General features: G+C 35.2%; 1 protein-coding gene across 1 annotated transcript in view; it reads right to left on the bottom strand.

Moving 5' to 3' along the window:
• Positions 1-26,325, bottom strand: part of USH2A (usherin) — a 422,856-nt gene that overhangs the window by 245,547 nt on the left and 150,984 nt on the right. Inside the window, 5 exon segments of the mRNA XM_050709829.1 lie at positions 1,339-1,469; positions 1,925-2,113; positions 3,646-3,747; positions 4,140-4,266; positions 10,923-11,053. Of these exon segments, the coding sequence (XP_050565786.1) occupies positions 1,339-1,469; positions 1,925-2,113; positions 3,646-3,747; positions 4,140-4,266; positions 10,923-11,053 (680 nt within the window).

The following is a 26,325-nucleotide window of genomic DNA, read 5'->3' as shown; positions in this document are numbered from 1 at the left end:
TTTTGACTACACTTTAAATTTACTAAGTCCCCTCTCTCTTTTATAGCCAGAGCTTTTCTCATATTTCTGTTAGTCTTTCGCAGAGCAAGAGGAAGGAAACAAGGACCACATGCCACAAGAATCTCCAGAAGAACCCAAGCCCCACGTTTGTCCTTGTGAATACTGTTCAAGTAAATAGTGCCCCTGTACCATGAATTACATACATACTAGTCCTTTTAGTGTGGGACAATAGTGTATATAGCATCTTATGCTACTAGCCCATGACTCTGGTCATTACTTGAGGACAAACTAAAGCAATATCATGTAATTAAAAAGACTTGCTATTGCAACTCATTATAATTTCTGAACCAAGGCTGCTTGAAAAGGAGGAAGCAATCAGGTCTAGGAGAATTCAAAATCCAGGAAAAAAACATCTGCTGAAAAAGTAATATAAAAAAGTAAATACAGAGTAAGTTATAGCTGACCTGAAAAGGAGAAAAATATATTTATATGCTTTATGTCAGAAGTTTAAAGGAAAGAGCACATTAGATATAATGCCATACAATAAAACAGGCTTTGACGTGACAAGCCATTAGCAAAACAGCTGCAAAGTAATAAATAAACAAATAAAATAAAATAGAAATGGAAAGGGCAGGTCAGGTTATAAAGAATAACAATAGACTCAAAAATCTCTATGTGTAAATGATTGCTTCTTGGATCTACTAAAAAGAAATATTACTTTCAATGTAATCCTCTGTAATAGATGCTAGTTGGTGCAAGTAATAACTATAGTTTGACCCACTATGCAGTGGTGACCACAGTCTAATTATATTCAAAATCCTTGGAAGAAGAAAAATATGAAAACAGAACCATGTAGTCAATACAAAGTGTTTGAAAAACTGCAACAAACATATTCAACCTTAACCAAAGTCCTAAGCATAAAACAGTCTTATTTAACAGACACAAAATGAAAGCTCATAGGCATCTCTCACACATTTGCCTAATACAGGACTTTTGCAGCTTCCTCAACAGTTTTGAAAAAACGTGAAAGAAGTGAGATGGGATTAAACTGGACCACTAATTTCAGTCTGTATGGCAATTCTCATATTTTAAATCAAAATGAATAAATCTTTTTGATTATAAATGAACCAAGAATGAAGAGAACTCTTTTGATACAAGTCTCTTATTCTACTTTTTAGTCACTTCTAACCCAGCAAAGAGAATAATTCTGCTTTTTCATATACTGATATTTTTCTTATTATAAATAACTTGGGTAACTTATCTGCTGGGTGTATCTTAGTACGCAAAACTCAATGATCATACCTGAATACAGTTATTTGTACTGATTTCTAAACTTACTGCAAGATAATCTGGGCCATCTTTATTGTAAACAAACAAAAGCAATCCATTCAGTTGATCTGTTCTGAATTTGAAGGAGATCTCAAATTCCTGTCCGCCACTGAAAACATGTGAATGCAATTCTAGGAAGCCTTGAAAAAAAGTAAATACATGAATAAGTTAATCAAATACAGAAATAATAGGCTCAAGAAACAAAAAGCAGAAATCTATATGCTACTTTCTGATTGGACATGAAGATCTCAGAAGTTTCAAGACTAAGGTTTATAGCTTTCACTCAGCTTTGTAAATGACACTTCTCCGTAATTTATTGTAACAAACCAAACTGGTGCAATGTCCTAACATCTTGCTACAATGTGAGACCTGGCATTTTTTGATATATTATGGACATCTGGCTGTCTAAAAAAATAATCAAATCTACCTGCAGTTAGAGCAGCACCACCTCTCCATGAAAGCAAGTTTAAAGCATTTAAAAATAATACTATATAGCTAAAACTGCTTTGAAAATCAGATCACTGTAATACTTTCAGTATGACTCCCTTTTAGGTTGCAAGAACATACATGGCTAGTACACAGTACAGCAAATTACCTTTTCCAAGAAAATGTGCTCCTTCTGATAGGACAATGGGGCACCCTTCCCAAATATGATAGACGTTGTTTTGCTCTTCAGCATCCTGCCAGTTCAAAGATTCCCAGTTTTCATAGGGCGTATGCATTTTTTTCAAAAAAAAGTCGCTGAGACACCCCACAAATCCTTTCTGGATTATCGTCTTCATCCCTGAAGAAAAGGAAAATCATTTATTAAAGGCAATCACCTGCAACTAAGCATAGGGATGAATGCACGTTTTATACACATTCACCCTATCACATATGTGCATGTGTGAATTGATAACCACTATCATTATCATATATCACTAAATCTGTCTCCAAACTTAATTCAGATTTATGAATGCATCTAGTCACTAAGGACAGCAACTACTACCACATAGCTAGAAAATTTTAAACTTGTTGAGTTATTGCATACAGGTGACTTCAACTCAACAGAATATAACTACTCCATGAAGATTCCAAGGAAAGATTTTAGGCTTATTCTCTCTTAAAAAAAAAAAAATAAAAAAAAATGCGCTATTTTGAAGAAAGGCATGCATCTGCTAAATAGGAAAAAGCAATGTTGCAAAAGCTTCGACAGGTGAATACACTTCTAGAAGATCCATCAGGAAGTTCTTATTTCCTTGTTTCAATAAAAAAAAACCGCTTATGCATGACTTCTGTCTCTCTTTCTTTACTGGAGACAAAAATATAAATCTGGTTTTGTAGATAGTATTCTCTTGAATGATATTTAATCTCATTTTCATTATTTAGCTGAGGTTTTTAAGGAAGACATCCTCGATAATTTTATGAACTAAAGTTTTTAGAAGAACGCATGCACATATTTGTGGGTTTAGTAACCTGAAGTAAAGAAGGTAAAGAGGAAGTTGTATTATAGTGTACCTCAGTGCAAGCCATTGATTAAATTTCACGTCTTTATCACTGTTGGGAATGCAAACTTAATGAACAGTTTGGCTTTCAGATTTATATGAAAAAATGTAAATCTGGATATGAATCCACTGAGAACGGCTGACTGTATCCTGTTTTTTTATGAACTAAAAAGTACCAGTTATCTGTTGGTAGACTATACTCTTGGCATATAGGCTGAGTTTATATATGAAGGCATATGTCTATTGATTCTGTGGAAGCCAGCTATGATCTAGCTTCACACAAATACAGCTGTAGAATACAGATATATTCATACAGCACTAAGTACAATGCAACAGTCCCTGAAGGATCCTAACTCACTCTAAAAAAGGCTAGTACATATTGTTTCTGCAACCAGGTGGGATGCACAAACTTGTGTTTAAGCTAGTAAAAACAATTTTCATGCATTTTTGGGAAAGAACTTTGGAATCTAGAACATAAAACACACACATAAGCTTCACCTACACAACAACTTGCTTGCAGACATAGTTCTATAATTCTGTAGTTATATAATTCATTAAAATGTACACAGACCTTATTAGATGTAACATTGCTTTATCGCTGATTAAAACAGATATACAGATATTTCAGTCTATCCCAAACATTAAGAACTAAACCAATTGTATAGGCTTATTTTTTACCAAATAATTATGTAAATGATTATGCAATTAAGTATGGTCCTCTTGTTCCTGGCACAATGTCAATACAGCCCACACTACTGCAAAAGCAGTTAAGTCAGTGCCACTGTCTAGGATTCCAGGTACACCATATTACATAGACCACAGTCATACTCACCTACATCCCTTCTTACAATAGAATAACCCTGTGGAATTCCTCCAACAAAAACTCCAGTGTTCTCTCCAATAATGGTACTGCCACTAGCAGCTAAGGAAGAACCTAAACAAAATTGGTCAAGATTCTTGTGTTTATACTTTCAACAGATTTTCAGCTCAAAGGAATATTGACATTGGATAACAGATGCTAATGTAGAATATTTCCTAATATTTCCCCATACATATCCTGGAAATATTTACAATTCTATGTCACAAAAGAGCATCAACACAATCATACATTCACGAGCATAAAAAAGCAGACTTCTCATTCCTAGTATTACATTATCAGATTCACAGCAGACACATACTTCAGATGCATTGACAAAAGAGTAGCTATTTTGTTAAAAAACTGAGTGAATTTTTTGTTGTATGGATGCACACAAGTAGTGAGAAAGTAAGCAAGTGAGCAACAACCCAAGTAGTACCAAAATAATGAAGCAAATCTGGATTGATTACCTGTGTACTGCCCATCCACTGTGATGTTTCCCAGAGCTTGAACTCTTGTAGCAATTATTTGGTGCCAACTGTTATCATTGTACTCTTTTCCACCATCATTAGTTGGTGTGACTGCTACTGCAGATCCCTTTTTATTAACAGAAGAATCCAAGTTAGAACAGGAAGGTGGTAAGATTTAGAATTATACCTTAACTCTTCATACCACTGTGGTATATTAACATCCAGAAAATAAAGACAAAGGTCCTCTATGTAGCTTCTTTTGGAATACTGAATGATGTTTATAACTGATTCCCCAACAAATTAATCTCCTCAAATACATAACGAATGAAGGATCCAGTCCAGTTTCTATCAAAAACAGAAAACCCTGTGTCATTCCCATGATAAAAACAAGGATGAGACAAATATTGAGGGTAATGTCACACAGATTTCTGATTTTTTCTTTAATGAAGTTTCTATTTAACTACTTCATGGATTGCTATGGTTGTATGTTTGATGGATATGATTCAATGTGCTGTTCAGTTCAGAGAAAGCACCTTCACATTAGGATTGTTGACTGCAGAGCCTGTCTATTGGAAGTGACTCAAAACAGAGGAGCATTTGTAGTGATGTATGAAGAAGCGTGTCATCTCTGTTAACCTGGTATCAAAAGGAACTGAAGTTTTGGGTGGGAGGGTATAGTACATTTATGAAGAAAAAGGTCATACCATGAGATTCAGAAAAAAAAAAACAATCTAGAAGGTAATTAATGAGGATGCTTTTACAGTACAAGCTTGTACACATACAGACTGTAAAAGTGTTTTTAATTTTTTCCCTGGTTTTATTAAAACAAAAAAATATATAACGACATAAGGGGCTGAATATAGAGATGACCGTGACAAAACACAGAAAAATCTTGTCTGGATTGCTGAGTAAGAGGAAAATAACAGATGCAGATGTCAAACCAAATCTCAAGGCTATAAACCATCAAAACAATGCATATTTTTTTTAATCAATATTTGAATTTACTTAATTTCAAAAATTTTCCTGGGATTCACATCCAAAATGTGTTCAATCTTCCCAGTAATCTCAGTAATATTCTCTCAGAACTTTATATTGTACTTTAACCACATGGTAACTCAGTGTTATTCAGCTGAATTCACAAAATAAATTTGTTCTATGTACCAGGTAACCACATAAAAGCATTATGCTGCACAGGCACTATATGATATTAAAGAACTGCAGTCTTTGTAGTTATTTCATAGCTTGACAAGCTTAACAAAAACAATTTCTAAAAATTTTCCAAATCTTTTTCCAAAGCTCAGATTTTTTTTTTTTTTTTTTTTCTCAGATCATCTAGTACTCTTTCTGGCACAAGGACTCTAGAGTTATGCATAGAGTTATGCATATGAAGAAAACCTGTTAATAAAAATAATCACAGATTGTACTAATATTTTAAAGGCATTGTTGAAAAGTATTGTGCCTTTGAAGTGACGTGCATCTAAGAGAAATTGCTTGTCATCATATACATTTATAAATACTGCATGTATTTTATTGAACATTTTTAATCGTGAACTCACCATGTATCCTATATATGAAAATACATAAGATATGTACATATGTACGTAATTACAGAAGAAAGTACTTCCCATGAACATTTACAGCATGTTTCCCACTCCATTCAGCCAATGGCTTGGTATTGAGACAGTTTGTACAGCAGTCCTCCATCCCATGATAATAATACAAAGTTATATATCCTTACATTCTAATCATTCTAATATGCACTCTTTCATGTACTATTTTTTTTTGTCTTCTCTTCTGTTTCAACATTTTAATATTTTACAAACACACATTTCATTATCGTAGTTTAATAATTAAAACCAGAACTGGTGTCATGCCCAATTAATGTGCCCTGGTAGCATGCCCATTAGTTTTTCCATTAGTGAATTCAACAATACTAATGGGATTACTAGCATGGGATGCTAATTGGGCGTGACATAAGAAACTGGCTTACTTCTTAGCATACCCCTGCTAATGATGAAATTAATGAGCATTTTATTAAATGCTGTCTCATCAAAGTGTACTTAGTTAGCGTTAAAATTGTTACAAACGATGCTGCATTCTAAAGATCAGGTGCCTGAATAAGTGGTTCTTCATATTATGTTTGGCAATAGTCTAGAGCATTAATAGTTTTATACATTAGAAACCACATTTATTTGTGATCATTTCAATCTGGGACCACACAACCATATGTGCTAACCTGTGCTTAATTTCAGGAAGAAGAAAAAAAAAAGGAAGAAAAAAGACTGTGTTCAGGATTCAGAATGCACTGCATTGAAGGTCTCTGACATTTTACTGAGAACCACCTGGGTGACTCTGCGATAACACTCAAATATCCTGTTGTGAAATGGCGGGTTATGCATTTTGACACAAATAGGGAACCAAATCTGGATTATTTTGCTGAGCCATACAGTAAGTCTTAATTTTTAGCAACTCTCAGTAGTATATAAATAAATTGGAATCTCTGTGGCTCTTCATGCTGATGTTTACATTCATGAAAACATGTACACAAAAAAAACAAGATCACAAATATGGATTCTCAAAAATACTGGCTAGGTGGCAAAGCCGTAACATAAATAGAATTCTGCCAGTCGGGTTTTTTCAATGGTCAAATTCCTACCAGAGAGAAAGTAAATGAGTACTGAAGTTTTGCCAGTGCCAGGCAGCAAGGCACAGTTAGGATTCATAACTAGGTATTCTCGATCTTCCTTTTTTTCCTTGAATAACAGCTCATCCTCAGACTCCATCTACCACTTTGCACAGGAAATAAGAAAAGAAACTCGTATTCCTCTTTTTGCTGGCAAGTTTAGTAAATAGATCATCTTCTAAAAGAAGAGCTGGATTAAATTCCCTCCGTACTGGGAGAGGAATCCTGATACACTCTCTTCAGAAGACTGTCCTAAGTCACTAGGAAAAACGTATTTCAGATTAGCATTAAATTTCCACTGTTAGTGATTTCACTTTGTATAACATATTCAGTGGTTCCCTGGGGAAGAAGGAAAAAAAAAGGAACAAATTACCTGCAGCTTGTGAAACACAACTATAAATTCAGCGGTAGGTTTAAAGAAATTATGGTGAGAAGAAACTCCACAGACAGCTGAAGGTTTGCAGAAGCACCAAGCTTAGAGGACGGTCTGTGGAACAACGTAACTATGCAGACAAGACCGAGGTAGGGATCAGTTAGAAAAGAAACTCATGCCTCCTGGAAAACAAGTAGAAGCCAACAAAGAATGACAACAAAGGAATAAGAAAGGAGAAGAGCAGACAGACAACATAAAAGAAAGACAAAACAGATGGTCAGATTAGATGAATGATAGTGTACATAAAGTTTAGAGAAGTATGAATGGACAGGACAAATACTTGAAATTCACACTTAGGGAAGAACAAGTTAGGCTTCTGAAAATTCCCCACTAAGAAGAGTTGGCAGGACTATTCCCAGAGCACATACAACGAAGGGAGAATGCACTGCTTATCATGAGCAAAGATACATACAAGAATGCTGAAAGGGACTCGGGGTAAAGATAATTAACCTGTGACAGGGCACAGCTGTAATGGAGCACAGACTATTACACCGAATTGCTATAGATAAAAAAACAGCAGACATGGATGTCATCAAAAAAAATTTTTGTACTTTTTAATAGAAGTGTACAAAGGCAGGGCCATAAATGTTTATCATATATGTCATGACTGTAATTAGAGAAAAAGATGCATATAACCTGGTTAAGAAACCTCATGATGTTGATAAGAAGCAATTAAAACATTTGCATTCTAATGCAAACAGCGATACACAAATGAAGGAATGAGAATTGCTATGGAACGTGATATTTGACATTATAGGATAGGAATAGCAAATAATAGTAAGCAGTTACTCACATTCAAGAAGCTACAGAGGCTTGTTGCATGGACAGGAAGATGGCAGAAGAGATGACAACAGTCAGTTATATTGAGAAAGGAACAACTGAGTTGGAGGAAGGTTATTTAATAAAATTCACAAGGTTCAATCGCTATTATTTCCTAGAGGGTTGCAGCTCAAAAAGCAGGGTTATCCCATGAAACTTGCTGAGGACGCAAACTTGGAAGACTTCATTAATATGTAGAAAGATTTGAATATCCTTGCAACAAGAATGTTAAGGGCTGGCACACTGAAACAGAATTAGGTTTAATAATACAAAACATGAACAAGAATTTTCACTGCTACCTAGGAACCCATTAGTTGTCAATGACAGAGAAAACCTTGGTTGCATTAATTGGCCATAGGATCACTACAAGGTGTCAATTTGATGCAGTCACAGAAAAGACTACACCACGTGTTCAGTAGCAATAGCAATGCACTAGTATCTTTGAACAAGGCACTCATGGCATTCTTCCTGAACATTGCACAGATTCAGTGGAGAGGAAGAATTAAGCACAAGAAAGCCAGGGACCTTTATGTGCTCTTCCTGTCAGTATATATGCACTACCATAACTATAATGAAAAGGTCTTTCTTGGCTATATCTAGGTTTGTAACTATAAATCCAAGTAGAGAAAAGAGGCTAAAGAACTGAGACGAAGTTATGAAATGACCAAGATTTAGGTGTTTAAATGCCCTTTGTGAATCTAGTTTGAATCCTCGAGCATAGAAATTCCTTGCCTTTTCTCTCAGTATTTGCCACTAGTTACATGGCAAATGAGGAGAAAGAACTCCTTATTGCAGATCTTCCTGGAACTGTTAGAGACCAGACTTGTTCATGCACTGTGGAAAGACCCCATGTGGCTAATTAGAACTGTCATTTCCGGAAGGCTGTAAAGCAACCATTATGGGACCTAAATGCATGAGAATAAAGTTTGATGTATTTGTGCTCCTACAACACCAACTATAATTCAATCCTAATCCAAAAAGAAACCTTTGGACACTACCACATTAATATATGACAAAATTACAGTACTAAAACTCCAGTACAAATATGTCAGCAGAAGACTGACCTCTACAGTCCTTTTGATAAGACCTTGGAAATGAGCTCCCTTCCTCTGTCTCTTCATCTGTTTCAAAGGAAAGCGTTCACAGACATCTCTTTCTCATTTCCATGAAGAATACATGTTTTAACTGTTCCCCAAGAGGATGGTACAAAAACAAATCTGGAAGCAGTAGAGGCATTAGCAGTGATTCCCCCTTATGTAAAAACAGGAAGCTCTGGGAAGTGGCTCATCTCAAGTGACAAATCAGCTACAGGCTGAGCTCAGCAAACCATAGAAGCAGCTTGAATTGGTGTTAGAAATGCTGAAACCCAGAACTGTCAGAGAAGGGAAGACAGCACTGGACCAAAGAACCAGTTTCGTGAGAAAACATTTTCAGAGAAATTACAAGTGAGAGCAGAAAGCACAGGACAAGGTAACAAAAATTCAGATCCAATTCTAAGCTCCTCTGTGGGGAAAAAAAGCATCCCCAAGTGCTTTCTCCACCCTTTGCCAATCCCAGCACTGGAGACCACAGCACCATCAGTCTATCCTTCCGAGTAGGAAGAAGTAAACCAGCAAGACAGAAGGCAGTCCCATAGAAAGGAGAACAGGAAAAAAGGAGATATGCTCTAGAAGACGGATGGACATAAGAAACTAAAAATTCAGATCTGATCATCACTCTCAAACCAGAACTAAGTAGTCTGCATAAAGCCATTGCCCAACAGTTTTAGTTCTATCTTTCATTCATTCTTAAGCATGCTATAGCCACTAGAAAAGACATGCTTAAAATATGAAAGATGAATACAGATTTAGTTTTAGGCTCTCTCCAATCCATTGGCTCCCTGTCACTACATCCATCTCACACTAGCCTTTGGGCAGCACCATGCCTCCTCTACAGATTGTCCATTTCTGAAGAAAAGGTTTATTGCTGCACACCGTTTCTGCATGTTCATGGAGCACCAGTGCCTGTTCCATGTCAGAGCTCAGGAAGCAAAGTGGATTGTAACATCTCTCAATCCACACCTTTTTATACTGTTAAACATTTCTATTCAACTCCTGGAGCAATAGACACAATGCCAACCACATAATTAGGCATGACTGAAGATGTGGGTAATAAAGTGACCCAGCCCTCCAGCAACACTGGAGCAGCTGTAACTCTACAGAAATGGCACATGTAAATGGATACATATGATAGCAAATTCTGTCAGTATCATTAGAAAAATCTCATAATTGCTCACAGATTCTATGATTTATGAAATATAACCAACTTTGTAATTATTCATGAGAAGATACACTTTTGTAGTACACAGAAAACAGAAAATACCCAAATAGAAATGCAAGGAATGTGATCTTATTTTTAATTTTTGTAGAATTTATTTGATATTTCCCTGATTTCTTTTGTCTTTGCTCTAGTCATTATTGCTGGAAGTCAGAGACTACTTCCATCACATTGATAGCAATGAGATGTCAGTAGGCAAAGACAGTCTCAAGATAGGAGGCTTAGGAACGAATGACTAAAAAATATAAAACCTTTATTTACTAATTCAAAAACTTGTTCTTTCTAGCTGTTTGATATATTACTACTTTAAGTTGTAGTAATGTTTGATGGTACTGGCCAAAAAAAAAAAAAAAAGCAAAAATAAAGCTGTGAATTGTGGTAAATGTAACAAAAAAGGAGAAAGGCTTTAGTGTTTTAATGTTTCTTTCCCCAAAATCTCCAGTTAACTAAGGGCTGTGAAGAGCCAGTTAACCTGAACCATTTTAAATAAATAAATAGATAAGTAGGTAAAGAATCTTGTTTTTTGGTGTACCTGTGGATCAAAGAGAAAGTAAGGACGCCCACTCCTCAGTTGAAGTGCAATATATTCCTCTTGATTCCCAGGTGATGCAGAGAAAAAAATTAAACCATCAGGTTCCTGGGTTCTAAATTTCACTTTAATACCTGGTTAGAAAAAGCAAGCAGACAGTTAATACCAAAAATTATTTTTATCTGTTTTGACAGTGTAATTACAAACAAAAAGTTGACTTAAAACCAGCAGTAAAATGACAAACTAAAAGCTTGGTATGGAAGTTTTGTCTACCTAAAACCTCTGTTAGTCATTGTAGGAGAAATTCTCATAATCCAGACTGAGTCAATCTTTGAGAGAAACTTCAATGATTTCAGAGCTCTTACTCATCGGTTAAAAAAAAATAAAAAGATATAACCATGACTCATGCTTTCTTAAGAAAATATAATTCAAATATTAGAATCTTATTCTAAATATTAGAATCTTATTCTTAGAATCTTATTCTAATATTTGAAGAACAAGAAATTTTACATTTTGATTTCAACATGCACCCTAACATTTCTATCAGTAAAGAAGGAATGAGGTTACTAAACTGAAATGTTTCTAAGAATAAAGTTTTTTTGGTTCCAAGATACATTTATCTATGTATTTCTCTGTATATTTATACATGATGGCACCTAAGTGCACAAATAACACCTGGAAAAGAACAAGCTTTAATAAAAATTGGGAATATCCCAAGGAATAATTGATGAACTATGCTTAATTAAGAACTTTCCAGATCATTATCAATAGTCTCCATTTGGCTCCTGATAAAATGTTGCCTCAGCACATGAAATGTCATTCAAGTGGCATAGAATAAAACAATTATTATTTTTTTTGCTACAAATAAAATACCAAAAAAAAAAAAAAGAAAAACAAGCTAATTAAACAGCTCCTACATATTGCTGTCCACAGTATAAACTTTCTCAGGAACAACCTAAGGACACATTAATGAAAGAACTTATAGATGATGTATCCCATTTTGAAAAGTACAACTATGAATAAACAAGTTTTGGATAGCCACCAACCTTTTATGACTATAATGCCTTCCTTTTTAAGCTATCTCCTACAAAATCATCTGACAGAAACAAATCAGAAAACTACAAAACCATAGGCCCATTGTGGCACAATTTTTCTAATGTACAAAACCAGACAGTGTATGGTGGATCTGTGCTTTTACTCCACTATTTTTTTTGCATAGGGAAATAAAAAGGCAGCAATAGAAACATCTATCTTTTTGTCTCAACTTCAAAAGTATAATATGGAACATACATTCTACATTTAAAGAAACACTGGAATAATTCCTTTAGTGAATACGGGGTGATATACTCCATATATTTTCTACATTACATTACAGTTTTATCTCACAATCCATATATATTCTTATAAATAAACAACAATTTTGAACAGCAATGGTAAGGTAAAACTGACTATAGATTCCAAATGCAACTAGGCAGGTGATCAGCCTGTGATGCAGCACAGAATTATTTAGCAAAATTTAAGATCCACCCCTTTATTGAACAGATAGGAAAATAACCAAGAGCTGCTACAAATCAGATGAGTACCATAAAGAGTCTACTAACTCCCTGGAGTTAGCGTTAACAAAGACATCTCCTTGCAGAGCCATTTATTTATCTGACAAGATCAAAATACAGCGTGTACCATGATATAAAAATGGTTCTAAATGTATCATCTTGATGCTAATCTTTATTTATCTACCTGGTCCATTTATTTCCATATTTCTCTCTCACCACTTTACACAAACTTATTTCTTATCCCTTTTTTTTCACCCCTCATCCCACAGTCGCCACAATATCAACATCTCCAGAACAGAGTGGAAGCAAATGTTTCTCAAATTCCCAATCAAATCCATCCTGCTAGAGCGATTCCTTTCTCTCTTTCCATTTCAGCAAGGGATAGGTGGAAAAAGATGGAGCAAAATTTCTAGTGCTCGTTCATGGTAAAAAATATTGTCTTGTAAAATCATGAAATTGTTGGGTGACTTGGAAGAAAGCAGTGAAAGGGCTAGTGAGAGGAGGAAAAAAAAAACACCTCTCTACTATATCCAGAAATTTTCCAGTAACGCTACTTCATTCATAAACAATACAATTCCATGACATTTCTGTGTAAAATACTTTTTACAAAACAGTGTAGTCTATTGGCATTTACTGAACTATCATACTACTTGGTCTTTTCACACACATTTCACCATTTTTGCCAGGCAGAAAATAGCAAGTGATGAAATTTTTTTTTATAGACAACATCTATTACAAATATATATATAAATTTATATATATAATTCTGATGCACATTCATAGTAGATCATGCTTGTTAATTATCTATACCCATAAAAAATATCCTTTGACCCTATTTCTTAAGCACATAAATGTTTTTATGTAATACAATATCATGCACACAGAATCACAGAATGGTCGATGTTGGAAGGGACCTCTGAAAATCATTTAGTCTACCCTCCCCTGCCGAGCAGGATCACCTAGAGCACATTGCACAGGATGGCATCCAGGAGGGTTTTGAATATCTCCAGAGAAGGAGACTCTACAACCTCTCTGTGCAACCCATTCCAGTGCGCTGTCACCCTCACAATAAAGTGCCTTCTCACACACATGAAACATTCTCTCTTAGAAAATGAAAATCAGTCATGCTATTAAAATGCCTACAAGATCAATTGTGTGCAACTAACACCAAGCAAGTTAAATAATAAAAATAAAACAAATAAATAAACAGTATCCGTACATAAGGAAAAGAGAGGGATTGTAGCTTTGCCTGGCTCAGAAATCACTACTGCTGTTCTTTGGGGTTCTATCAGTATCAGCATCTGCTGTAGGGGCTGACTGATGGCCGGCCTATAATCCCACACTGGAAAGCACAGCTAATTTAACAAGCTGCCAGTATTTTTGTCAATCTGCCAAAAGACATTTTGGAAGACCAAAAGATGCTTCCTTACACCTAATTCAGAAGGACATCTACAAAGGACATAACTGAGTTTCCATAAAAACACTAATATTTTATAATATCGAGTGTTAGAAAAAATAAATTATATGGGTCGTAACAGTAAAGTTGCAGTAGTTCTTGAAGTTTTTGATATACAGGAGCATTCTTTCTCCTTTGGATATTGAAGAAGAGGCTTACAAAACCTTAATTACCCACCTATAGAACTGCCATTGTTTCTTATAAATTTTTGATGAGTCAGAAATCTTAATTTTCATTCATATAAAGCAAATTCTTCTAACTTTTATTTGTCACCTATTGCAGAATTCAGAAATTTTAGTCCTTGAAATTCAGGTATCTTTGGAGTTTCTCATGAGATAAGGAAGTTCATATAATCTCTAAGTACTTCTATGCCTTCTATTAGTACTTTCCTCTATTTCTAGAAGTGAGTAAAATGGAGAAATCAAATTACTATGCAAGCTGGTGTCTCACTGACTAAATTCTGCAAACTTTGCAGACCCTTGGTTTGAGGAAAAAAATATGCCAGCTGTAAAAAACACCACAGCACAGGAGAAGAAATTGAAGAAACGTATCTTAAACATGACTGGATTATTTTAAAGCCTGTTTTTCAATGGAATATAAAAACTTATGAAATCAATACTTTTATCAGGAGTATCCTAATTAAAAAAAAAAAAAAGTCTGAAAACATTTCTCCAGTCCAGGTTGTGTCATTTTGAGTGTGAAGTCCAAAGCTGGAAATCCTGTTCAAGACTCGTAATCACTAAGGGTATGCCAGTATGTCATTCAGTTTCACTAATTTTTCCACCTTATCGACACTGAGCATTGAAAATTGGTCTTCCTTAAACTGACCACAGAAAGCTTTCATTTGAAAATGTGAAGTTCCAAAGAACTTGAAAACCACAATGGATCATCAGTAAAACTTCCCATTATTTTGGGGGATAGATTTTGCAAGAAAGTTTCTCAAAGACTTGTCTTCGGTATGCATTTCTAAAGCCTTTTAATGTTTAATATAATAGATAAATATAAACATAAACATAATTGAAATTAAATGAAACAATGATATTACAATTACTTCTGTAATTTGTCACATACAGAAACTGCATCTCAGCCTCGGTATTAAATATTGGGTGTAAAACATGACCAGCTGTGGGGCACAGTACAAATGTATTTTTAATCAACTGAATCTTGAATTGCAACTGAAGAATTCACTTAATATGCCTCTTTATGCAACAAAAATGACTGGTTCACAAGATGCTGTTATCATTACTGGGTTAAAAAAAAAAAAAAAGGAAATTTCACTAGTACAAATTAAACACACATGTACATCATTCAAATAAAATCTTAAATCCATTTGATATTACAGCCACAACTGGAGAAGCTGTCAGAATATCTTTAGTTATAATTAAATTACATTCATTTCTGTAATTGAATTAAATTAAAACAGCATTGCACAAAATGTAATACAAGCATTGTATAAAGTGAACAAAAAAGACAAAAGTAAGAATACACACTAATAAAAGGACAAGTAGTAAATTACTATTTCATTATTAATTTTTCATAGTATTCCAAAGCATTGTAGGGCAGAGTCTATCCTTCTGTCAGGATATTCTGTCCTAGTTTCACAAATGACACATCCTAGTTAGCAGAGGAATGAGGTTTAAGTGACCAAACAGGAGCATTTTAAAGGCATTAAACTGAGAAGTAATACCAGCATGCTGTTCTGTGAGTGTACACAGTTTAAAGAGTTCCTTTTTGTAATAGGCTAAAATTAATTTACAAAAAAAAAAAAAGATATACTATTACTATAATATCAGATGAGCTAGAATCCAGCTCTTTTTCTAACACAGAAAACGCATATAAAATTATTTTAACACCATCTCTTTGCATCATTCATGTAAATTTAGCAGGTTTGAGAACTTCAGCAGCAGTTCAGATTGAGACTCAGATTCATATCTGGGTTCAGATTCTCCAGGTGCAACTCAATGCAGCTTGCAAGGTCTTCATAAAAATATTTAACAGGCACATGTGGCATTATTTTGAGTTGAGAAGAGCCAGTGAGGGGAAAACAATGAATAAACTAGAGCAGCTCCCAGATTAGAACATCGTATACTAACAATTTATAATTACTATAGCAATAAATTCACCTTAAACATTTTTTCTTGCAAAAGAGTAAGTTATAGTTTTTTTTGTTTTTTTTTTTTTTTGTCCAGAAACTTTATTCACACAAGCTAATGAAGTTTTGCTTCCAGGGAAACATCTTTCAAAATTGACAGAATTGAAGTTAGATTGAAAAAAAAAAAGAAAAAGAAAAAAAAAAGCATTTCAAAAATGCATAAACACAGTATTCAAAAAGTGTATTTTGACTTTTTAAAATTTTGAGTGGGAGAGTTAAGGTAGAGGCACAGGTAATTGAAGGTATGTACCTGAAGACATCTACAACAATATCTGAGAAATTTTCAGAGAAGTGAGTTTAAGATTAATCTTAAGTGTCCTATGTACTCAGCTAAAGCACCTGTAATGTACTTTTCTCTACAACTGGATGTTCGGCGTCCAGCTCAAAAGAGCCAATATATACAAGTTCTTAGATGCAACAAATACTTAGAAGCTGCTACAAGGCTCAACAGTCCCATGCCACTTCACAAAAAACTATATAAAAATGCATAAGCAAACCTGTCCAAAACTGTCAAGAACAGCCATATAGACAGAGAACTTACAGCAGCCTTCTGATATTTAAAGGGGGCCTACAGATAAGCTGGGGAGGGACTCTTTATCAGAGAGTGACATGACAGGACATGGAGTAATGGCTTTAAACAAAGAGGGTAGATTTAGATTAGACATTAGGAAGAAATTATTTACTGTGGGGGTGGTGAGGCGCTGGAATGGGTTGCCCAGAGAAGCTGTGGATGCCTCATCCCTGGAAGTGTTTCAAAGGCTAGTCTGGATGGGGCTTTGGGCAGCCTGGTCTGGATGGAGGTGTCCCTGCAACGGCAGGGGGGTTGGAACTGGATTGTCTTTAAGGTCCCTTCCAATTGAAACCATTCTATGATTCTACAAAATATATGTCAAACCTTGAAGCTGTCAGCAAGAATACTGTTAGGTAACTTTTCATAGATCTATCAAATCCCAACCCAAATGTATAAGATTAAAAAGTAATAATAATAATTAATACCCTAGAGTATTATGGACATTTTCTTTGTGGACCTAAGAGATTATAAAAGGAAAACAATTTACATTGGAGGGTATGGGAGGGGAGGGTATGGGAGGGGAGGGGAGGGGAGCGGAGGGGAGGGGAGGAAAAAAAGCTTAGTATTTGGAAAATCACAAACCATTATTAGAAATGAATTTTGCATCATCTGTGAAACATATATTTTCAGTGCAATTTCTCCAAGAAACCCAATTTGTGTTTCCATTCTGCTTATATTGTTAAATGAAATGGTATAAATAATTAAATAATTATACATTCCAAACAAAGGAACAGAAAGTTTTGGCAAATAAAGTGATCCATTCATGTTTATTACAGCCCTTGTTTGCACATAACGATACCTAAAATTAATAGATGTTGTATATAAAATGTTTGACTGCAACACTAGGCTCTCACCACTCCTTCAGGATGACAAACTTTAAGCACTTCCTTAACACTAAGACTACATAGCAATGCTTTTGCCTAATCAAAGTAAATTTTCCCACAGAACTTGTAAAACAATTCCTTTTTAACTGGAGGGGAGATAGATGAGTAAAACGCTCAGCTAACTGGAAATTAGTTCAATAAATTGTTCGATTCTGGTTTCAGTTAGCGCATATTTAATGAAACCATACCACCTTTTATGCTACTATACACTTCCATTGAATTAATATTTAGCCATTATTCATTCTTTGTCAGAGAGATTCTGCATGATACATATTACCATAGCTAAAATATATTTTTAAAAATATATTTTTCATCAGAAAATACATCTTTCAAAAAAAAATAAGGAGAGAGGCCTTATAAAAATAGAAAACCTATTTTCACGTAACAGACAAGAGAATTGGAGGAGATGAAAGAGCTCAGCAGACACGTTCTTAGACATGATCATGAAAAACCTCTGCTGAATGTAGGGAGCTTACCAGAATACATGATGGCCTATAGGGTTCTGTATTTTATTCAGAAAAGGTGGAAAGTAATCTTCCAAATCTGTCCATCTTTTGTTGTCCTGAGTACAGGAACAGGCTCCATATTCTACCATTATCTTAATGTATTTGAATATATTTTTGAAGTTCATCATCACAAATGTTAAACTGACTTACTAACTTTATCAGTCAAGTAAATGCTGTCCATTTTTAGGTTGCTTTGTTTTTTGTAGAAATTTAAAATACGTACTTAGATGCCATACACATACAGACATATGCATATGCACACACATATATGTACATGCAAACACATACAAAAAAAAAATCTCAGTTTTTCCAAACAATAACTGAGTGTCCAGCAGCCCCTTTTCTTTTGTGATGATAGTAAAAACAGAAGCTAGAAATCAGTTGTTTTTAAAATTCTTTCCACAGAAAAGCAATATTTTGCAGAAGTTTAAGTTGAAGAATGACACAATTTGAAGACTTATTCTTTTATACATACTCTTAACACCTCAAATTGCCAAAAAACTAAGTCAAACTCAAAGGTTGAACAAGTATAAATACAGAATATGATGACTGAAAGGGGGAAATTCATTGCACTTCTTGTGGAAACCTACTATCAGGCAAAACCCTAAATCCTCTTGATGAGAAATGAGCATCTCTTTTACACTAAAAGGACTAATTTGATACCTGTTTTTTCTTATTTTGCTTGCTACCCCATTATACCCACTAGTGGTAAAACAAACAGGACATTTTAGCTTTAATCTTCTTACTACATAACCCAAATAACTTCAGTCATGTTTGCATTAATGCTGCATTAATCATGTTGTTGCGTATTAATGAGTTTTCAGGCTATGCTAATTACTGTCATAGATTCTGCAGCAGCCCATTAAATATACAAATTACAGAATTAAAGAGCCAGAGCTCTTCATGATTAATCTTTAAATGGAGAAAAACTAATGATGTCTGTACAAAGTTTCTCTCCACTTTTGGCTGACTGAGCCCAATGAACAATCAATTAGAGTATTTGAAGAATAAGAACACAGCACATACTAAAAGATTTTTTATGCTGTTATTCTGTGCAGAAGACACATTCGTTTATAAGTTTCTATTGTATGAACTCCTACTAACATATTCTAGTCTTTAAGGTCTTCTGAAGTTTTACACAGAAGTAAAAGCCACAGGATTCTAATTCATTATTACATACTCATAAGACTCTGCTGGTTCCATATAAATACAGTAAATCAATCTTCTCCTTTTTGCAAGGACACCAGTCTTTCTGCTCCCTAGCAAGAAAGATTTACAGCAAACCTTGGTGAAAAGAAAACTAAGTTTAAAGTCATTTGATAAGATTTGATGTATTAGTTGCACTTTCTCCCCTCACTTATGGAGTGATGTTTTCTTCTTTCAGGTGTAGCATGATACCTACTGGTTAAATCACAAGATTCAAAATCAGGGGGTCTTGAGTCTGTAACCAGCCATTAACTGAGCTATGTGACCCAAGAGCCATCATTTAACTCCCCCACCTTCATGTGGCCAATATCCCTTGCGTAAGGTTCTGTAATGTTTGAAAACTTCATTACTGATTTGTTCTCCATACACTTGAATAAATATTAAATTAGCAAAATGTCCATATATACTCAGAAGAATTACCTAAACATTAGGCATTTAACTTCATTTGAGAAAAACTAATATACCCACCTTCTCTGAATACTACATATTATGCAGAACATTACAAGACTTCCCTAAAGAGCAGATTCTCAGTCTATATTAATATTACTCTGCACATCAATAGCTGCAAACAGTTTAGAATTAACTGGGCTATTACAGACTTATCCAGCCAGTTCTTTACACCCCAGAAAAAAAAAAAATATATATATATATATAAACAAACCATACTTAATGCATTTAAGATTTTATATTTATCCAAAAAAAAATAAAATAATAAGTCTGCTCAGAGCAAGATTGATCATGGCATGAAAATACTCTCATATGAAGACACAATGAAAAAGAATGGGTTACTGCACTTAGTAAGCAGGGAAGAGAACGCAATAAAAGGATAGGAGAAGTCTCTAGGAAAAACAGATAGGGAGAGGGGAAGCTTCCCAACATGTTATCAATACACAAGACAGCATTCGAAGAAATTAAAATGGAAGAAGTCACAAATTTTCACAGACACTTCACCGTTTTCCTAGTAAAAAGATAAATAAAATTACGATGATTTGCAAAACACTGACATAAGAATTATCTGAGAGTTTAGCAACACGCAAAAGGCACAGGACACTGACTTCCCAGATTTGTCTAAATAGATAAATGAGGACCTCAGGAAAACATACAAGAGATCAGGGTGAAACCTGAGATGTAGATGATACCATTACCTGTTAGCATTCCCCTGCCATTAGAGTCAACATCCAGTTGTTTACAAACAAGTTTAAAGCAATACAATCATTAAAGAAATTAGTGCCCTGAAACAAATTCATTAAGCAAGTCTAGGAACAGAATTCAGAAATGTCTTCCATGTGTGCATGGCAATGGTATACAACAAGCATACAACCAAACAGCATTAATTTTTCAGAGTGTAGCTATCAGAGTAGAAAAAATAATTGTGACCCTGAAATTCCAAGAATCAAGTACTGCTTGGGGTAAGGATCAGCTAAAGGTTTCTGTGTTGCTTTTATTGAAGGGAAATATATGTAAAGAAGCATCATCAGCCCAATTTTCAGCTAATGCTTTAATTGATATAATCGTCCAATAAAATTTGAGAAAACTTTACTCAAAATGGGGTCTCTCTCAAATAACACCTGTAATCCTTATTTATTTATTTACCTTTACATAGGCTGAAATGAAGGTCAACAGACTCAGATTTTTGTTAGAAAATAGTTTCTAAGACTGAGTCTTCTATGACCAATTTCCTGACTTCAAACTTTGATATTAAAAGTATGGAAATAGAGGCAAGCATTCATCTTCATTTCAGGATAAATTCTTTAGAGAAAGGACTGTTTTCTGTTACCCGTGTGTGAATTAGTGCATAAAAAAGGTCATCTTACGCAACAAGGGTAAGGTGGGAGAGGCTTCTACGTGTTAATGCAATGCAAATCATAATTACTAGAAATATGATGACAAGAAGAATCGCTTCAAAGATTTACAACTGCGCAATCTATAAAAGGTCAACATCACAGAGAAATCAGAAATGAGCTGGAGGTCAGTAGTTGTAAATAGCACTTCAATTATAAGTCTTTAGTTAGTATTTCCAGCAGTAGTACAAATGTAGCACTGCACAGAGAGTAATTTAACTGATCAAGGGAAAAGAGTATGACTAGAACTGAGTAAAATGCAAATACATCAAAATTAAAGTCAGTGTAATGATCTGAAACACTGAAAATTTAGACAACAGTGTGCTAGCCAAGGCAGAATGCAATCACACAGCATCATAGAAGCTGGAAGTACAATAAGGTATAAACCCTGCAGCAAGTGAGGAAGCTTATTGATTAGAGTACATATGGAAAAAAAATAATTAAAATAAGCTAATGAGTGTCTCGGGTAATACTACAGGATGAAAATGGAAATGTGACAGGGAAGAAAAAACTTTCAGAAACAAGTACAACACCACAAAGCAAACAGCAGAAAGTGGTTTCAAGTTACAAACTCAGCAACAAATACTAACCACAGCAGAAATGGATATAACATTTTCACCTCATAATATTTGTGACAGTATTTCTCCTGACTATTCTTGACATAATGACTTCTCCAAGAAGAATCCTAAAAATGTTTTTATTTGCAGGAACTAAGTCTAGAGAAAGTTTGAATGGAATAATTAGCTGCAAATTTTATATATAAACAAACTCACTTTTCTCACATCTGCAGTGTGCTAGAACAGTCATGATATACCAGCTGACAGTGAACACCCTCAATCTCCACCAGTTTAGGTTACTGTGAAGATTCATTCATTGCCTTCAAAGATATTTGCCACCCAATAGAAATACACCTTAAAAACATAGCAGATCCTGCTACAAAATAGTAGTATGCCACTATGTTTTGTTATGCTATCCCTGTGCCTTTGCACTTAGGAACTGCAGATTCTGTAAAGTAAGTAAAGTTCTTAAGGGAGTTTGGCATAAAATGCTCATTGAAAGCATCAAAACACTTTGCAGCACTTACACAGGCTATTTTACTTAAATAATGATCCACAGGCACTGAAACACCACCTAACACTTGCTTCAACACTTCACATTTGGCTTCAGTGAAACAAACCATTGCCCTTACAGATCAGAACAGAATGGAAAGAGAAAAGTTCAGTCCATCTTCTCTTGCACTGTATGTAGTTAGCCACAATCCTGAAAGATAGCCTTGGCCTTGCTCTCTTTACATGGCCATGTGATTAGAGGCATGAAAGGCAACAGTATGAAGCTAACATGATAGCTCTGTTTGGTACTGTAAAAGTAAACAACTACCCACAATCTAAAATATGCAGAAGACAGAAAGAAGGACTGCATGGGAATCAATGAAATCTAGCAATTTTCTCTTAGAAATAACTTTTGCAAATGTATGACCCCTGCTTACTGTCACTAATGTTTCCCAAGGAAGAATTTATCATGTATATAGCAGTCACGGTCCCTGGTGTGCTTTTGAAAACAGAACTGGGGCAGTTCTGCTACAGGTAAAACCACCTGTAGCAGTTGTTCAGCATCAGCTATTATCATTTCCTTTTGCTTTCATGGTGTGTCACCATAGGTATGTGGCCCAATAATCAAAGAGTGGATTTCTTGTTCGTAATCATACATTAGGTCATATTCACTGAATTCACCACTCTTCTCTGCCTAGCTTCTGTAAAGAATGTGTCACAGAAAACATGACCCAGTGGAGTAAACCAGCTGTGGAGGTTGCTTCATCAATTTGCAGCCTGGCTTATTCCCAAGAATCAAAATGCTGCACTCAATATAAGAGTTAAGCACAATACAAGAGAGAAGCATAAAACAAAACTAGTGTGGTATCAAAATACCATTTATCTATCAGCTGAATAATCACTAACTAGGAAACACTTTGATAAATACAACTCAATCCTCCCGCCTGCCACTGTTTTTTAGGAGAGTAATACAGCAACATTCAGAGCATGAAAAAGACTCTTGTACTACATCCAGTAATAACACTAATGTGACAAATACGCTTTGCAGGAGATAGATACAGCCAAGCTTATGCTTGGTCCTTCTTGCAGCCACTTAACTGCGCAACTGGGACGGTACAAAATAATGCCTGCACTAGTGGAACTCAGAGGTAATGTCTTCCTCCTACCCAGGGGCTGAGATTTTCCCTGTGTGTCAGCATGCACATGAAAATGTAAGAGGCCAACAGATACACAAAGTTGAATCTGTTGGTGTTTCACTGTTTTTCCACAAATGGTAAGGAGTTCATTATTTTCTCATGAATCTCATCAATACTCAGAGAAAATTATATCTCCATACTCAGAGGAAATTATATCTCCAAATAAGCTACTGTGAACTACATTGGCATAGTCAGTAGAAATGGTGATCCAGGAAAAAGCATGAATAAAGATATTTCAATGGTATAAACAGGCATACGACTCAACCTATGAGGGCTTAAATAAAGGACACAATTTACACAAAGATTCAAATTTAGAGGTAAATGAGAAAGTGAGCAATATAAAAAGCTTATAATGACAGGAAATTAACTGATATAGTGCACATTTTCTAAATACTATCATAATTCTGTTTGCCCAATGTAAGTTAATTTGCAACACTAAACAAGGAATAAATTAAACTGCCGAGGCACTGGGATTAAAACAGTAACTTTCATAAAATATCCTTTCACTGCTTTCTACACATCTGTAATCGATCCTGTCTTACATTTGGACCGTAAACTCTTTAGGGCAGACACTATCAACTTTGTCTTCCTAATGCACAAGAGAGATGTAAAGATTAATATTCAACCAATTTTATTAATATAAGCAAAGAAATAAGTACAATAATAAAAATACTTCCCTTAACAATTTCTTTAACATAGCATGACATCATTTAGCCTCAATATATTGTGATATTTTCAGGCAGTTATTGATTGATCTTATGTCATTTTTCAGAATTGTAATTCTTTAAGAGATTCTTGAATTAGTGACTACTTTGCTGTAGCCGGCCCTTCTGTTGATTTTTACATTATTGCTTAAAACATGAGTGATTACAGACAACATGACTAATTCTGAATGATGATAATAAGGAAATCTCTCTTCTGCTGCTGTTAAATTCATTGATTTTTTTTTCTCTGTATAGCTTTCTCCCAAGAAAAGAGGGTTTCTGCAACACAGAAAATCATGTTTAAAATATTGTAACACATTAAATTAAAAAAATGGGTGATTGGGCATACAAAATTACTAAGAAGTATGATGCTCTATATTCCTCTTTTATTCAAATGGCAGCCAATTTACCTTACTCCCACTGATTATCCTGAAGTTTTGCTTGTGAAGCTAGGGCAGTGTATGGGAAAGTGGAAAAAAAAATAACTTGCCTCATCCTTACCAGTAGAAGTCTATTAACTAAACCTTATTCATAGATGCAGTTAAAAACACTGAATAAAAAATAAAAAAACTCTAAATAATAATAATAATAATAATAACAACAACAACAATAATAAAATTTAAAAAAAAATCGAAACTGTATTTTGCTAGTAAAAGGGTGAAATGGTGCAATTGTAGCAGCAAGACATTCTAATGTAAAATGGCCTAGCCTTAGAGGAAAGCTGGCCAAGGGTTCTTGCACAGCATGTGACTCTCAGCTATTTCAGTGCAAGAATGCTGCTGCTGCCTTAAGCAGCTGACAGCGGGGCTTTTGGGCACAGAGACCCTGATTAATCTGAATCCTAGGCTGCTGTAGAAAGGAAGTATCGGACTACCAAGCCTGACTACAGAGTAGCCCAAAGCTTTGGGCACCCATCTCAGCCCTGTCCCATAGTAAGCTCTCTGGGGAGGGACTGCTTGTGAACTATTAGCACATTTCCTCTCATAATGCCCAGTACTTACACTGAGGCTCTTAGAAAAATTGCAGTCCGTGGTTTATAAAGCCAGGAACACAGTACATTCCTATCTCAAAGCAACCTCAAGTGTTGGCCATTTCTGGGGCTGGCTGCAGTTGGCGGTCACTTTGCAATCTGCAGGAGTACTGTGCTGCCCTAATTTCCACTTCTGACATTTCCCTGGTCCTTCCACGCCTATGTGAAAGGCAGAAGGTCTGGCACAAAAACAGTTATGCAGTCTTTGCTTCACCCAGTATTCCCATTCTGTTCATTTCCCCCCTCTTAGCACATACAGCTCAGTAGCACAACCAAGTTCATATAGGAATATCTTAATTTTTTGAAAATTGATGATGCTAATTTGATGATCTAATATGGTTTTGAGGTAAGTGGGTCAAATCAGAATATTCTGATCACTGAATTGGAACAATTTGGGACAGAAAAATATAAAACAGCAGGAAAAAGATGAAAGAATCCTAAAGGTGGAAAAATAATAGAGGGAGAAACACCTATATTTGAAAGCAAGAGTGCAGAGGCAATGTTCTTATAATACATTTCATGTTTTAAAAATACTGAATAAAACCTCCAAAAATATTACAATTAAATGTGTAAATTCATTGTAAATGACTTCACTCTGAATAGTGCCAAAACTTTCACGGAAGTGTTGACTTTCATCCTAAAACAAATTTCTCCTTTCCTTCTACAATGCGATAGGTCTTCCCAATGGTAGGCTTTTTCAAATACACTTATCCTCCACCACCTCCTTGAATCTTCCCAACAAAGTTCTCTCAGTTTCATAATTCACTTAATTTGTTTCTGACTCAGAAGGTATTACCTGGGATAGCTGTACCTGCCAGTCTAACCTTCGTTTTGTTCATCCGGTTCTGAAGGTTGATGGGAACAAAGATTGTAATTTGTGTAGATTCTCCCCTCCCTCCCTGTCTCGGCAGAAAGTCACTGAATGAGTTGAAAATGTATAAAATAAGATCCCTTAAGGGCTAAAACTCCACTACACCAAAATTCCCACTACTTACTGTAGTGGGTTTATGTGGCAATGTTTTGGTAGCAGGGGGCCATAGGGGTGGGTTCTGTGAGAATAATCTAGAAGCTGCCCCATGCTAAGTAAGGGCCCCGCTGCTGACCACAGCCAAGCCAATAAGCAATATTGTTTGCACCTCTGTGAGAGCATATTTAAGAAAGGGGGAAAAAAAACACTGCCTCACAGCAGATGGGAGAGAGAGAGGAGTGAGAAACAGCCTTGCAGGTGCCAAGGTCAGTGAAGATGGAGGGGGAGAGG

The sequence above is a fragment of the Cygnus atratus genome, chromosome 3 (assembly GCF_013377495.2).
Source record: "Cygnus atratus isolate AKBS03 ecotype Queensland, Australia chromosome 3, CAtr_DNAZoo_HiC_assembly, whole genome shotgun sequence".
Lineage (NCBI taxonomy): Eukaryota > Metazoa > Chordata > Aves > Anseriformes > Anatidae > Cygnus > Cygnus atratus.
The sequence above is the reverse complement of the archived record's forward strand: the minus strand, read 5'-3'. Positions and strand labels throughout refer to the sequence as shown.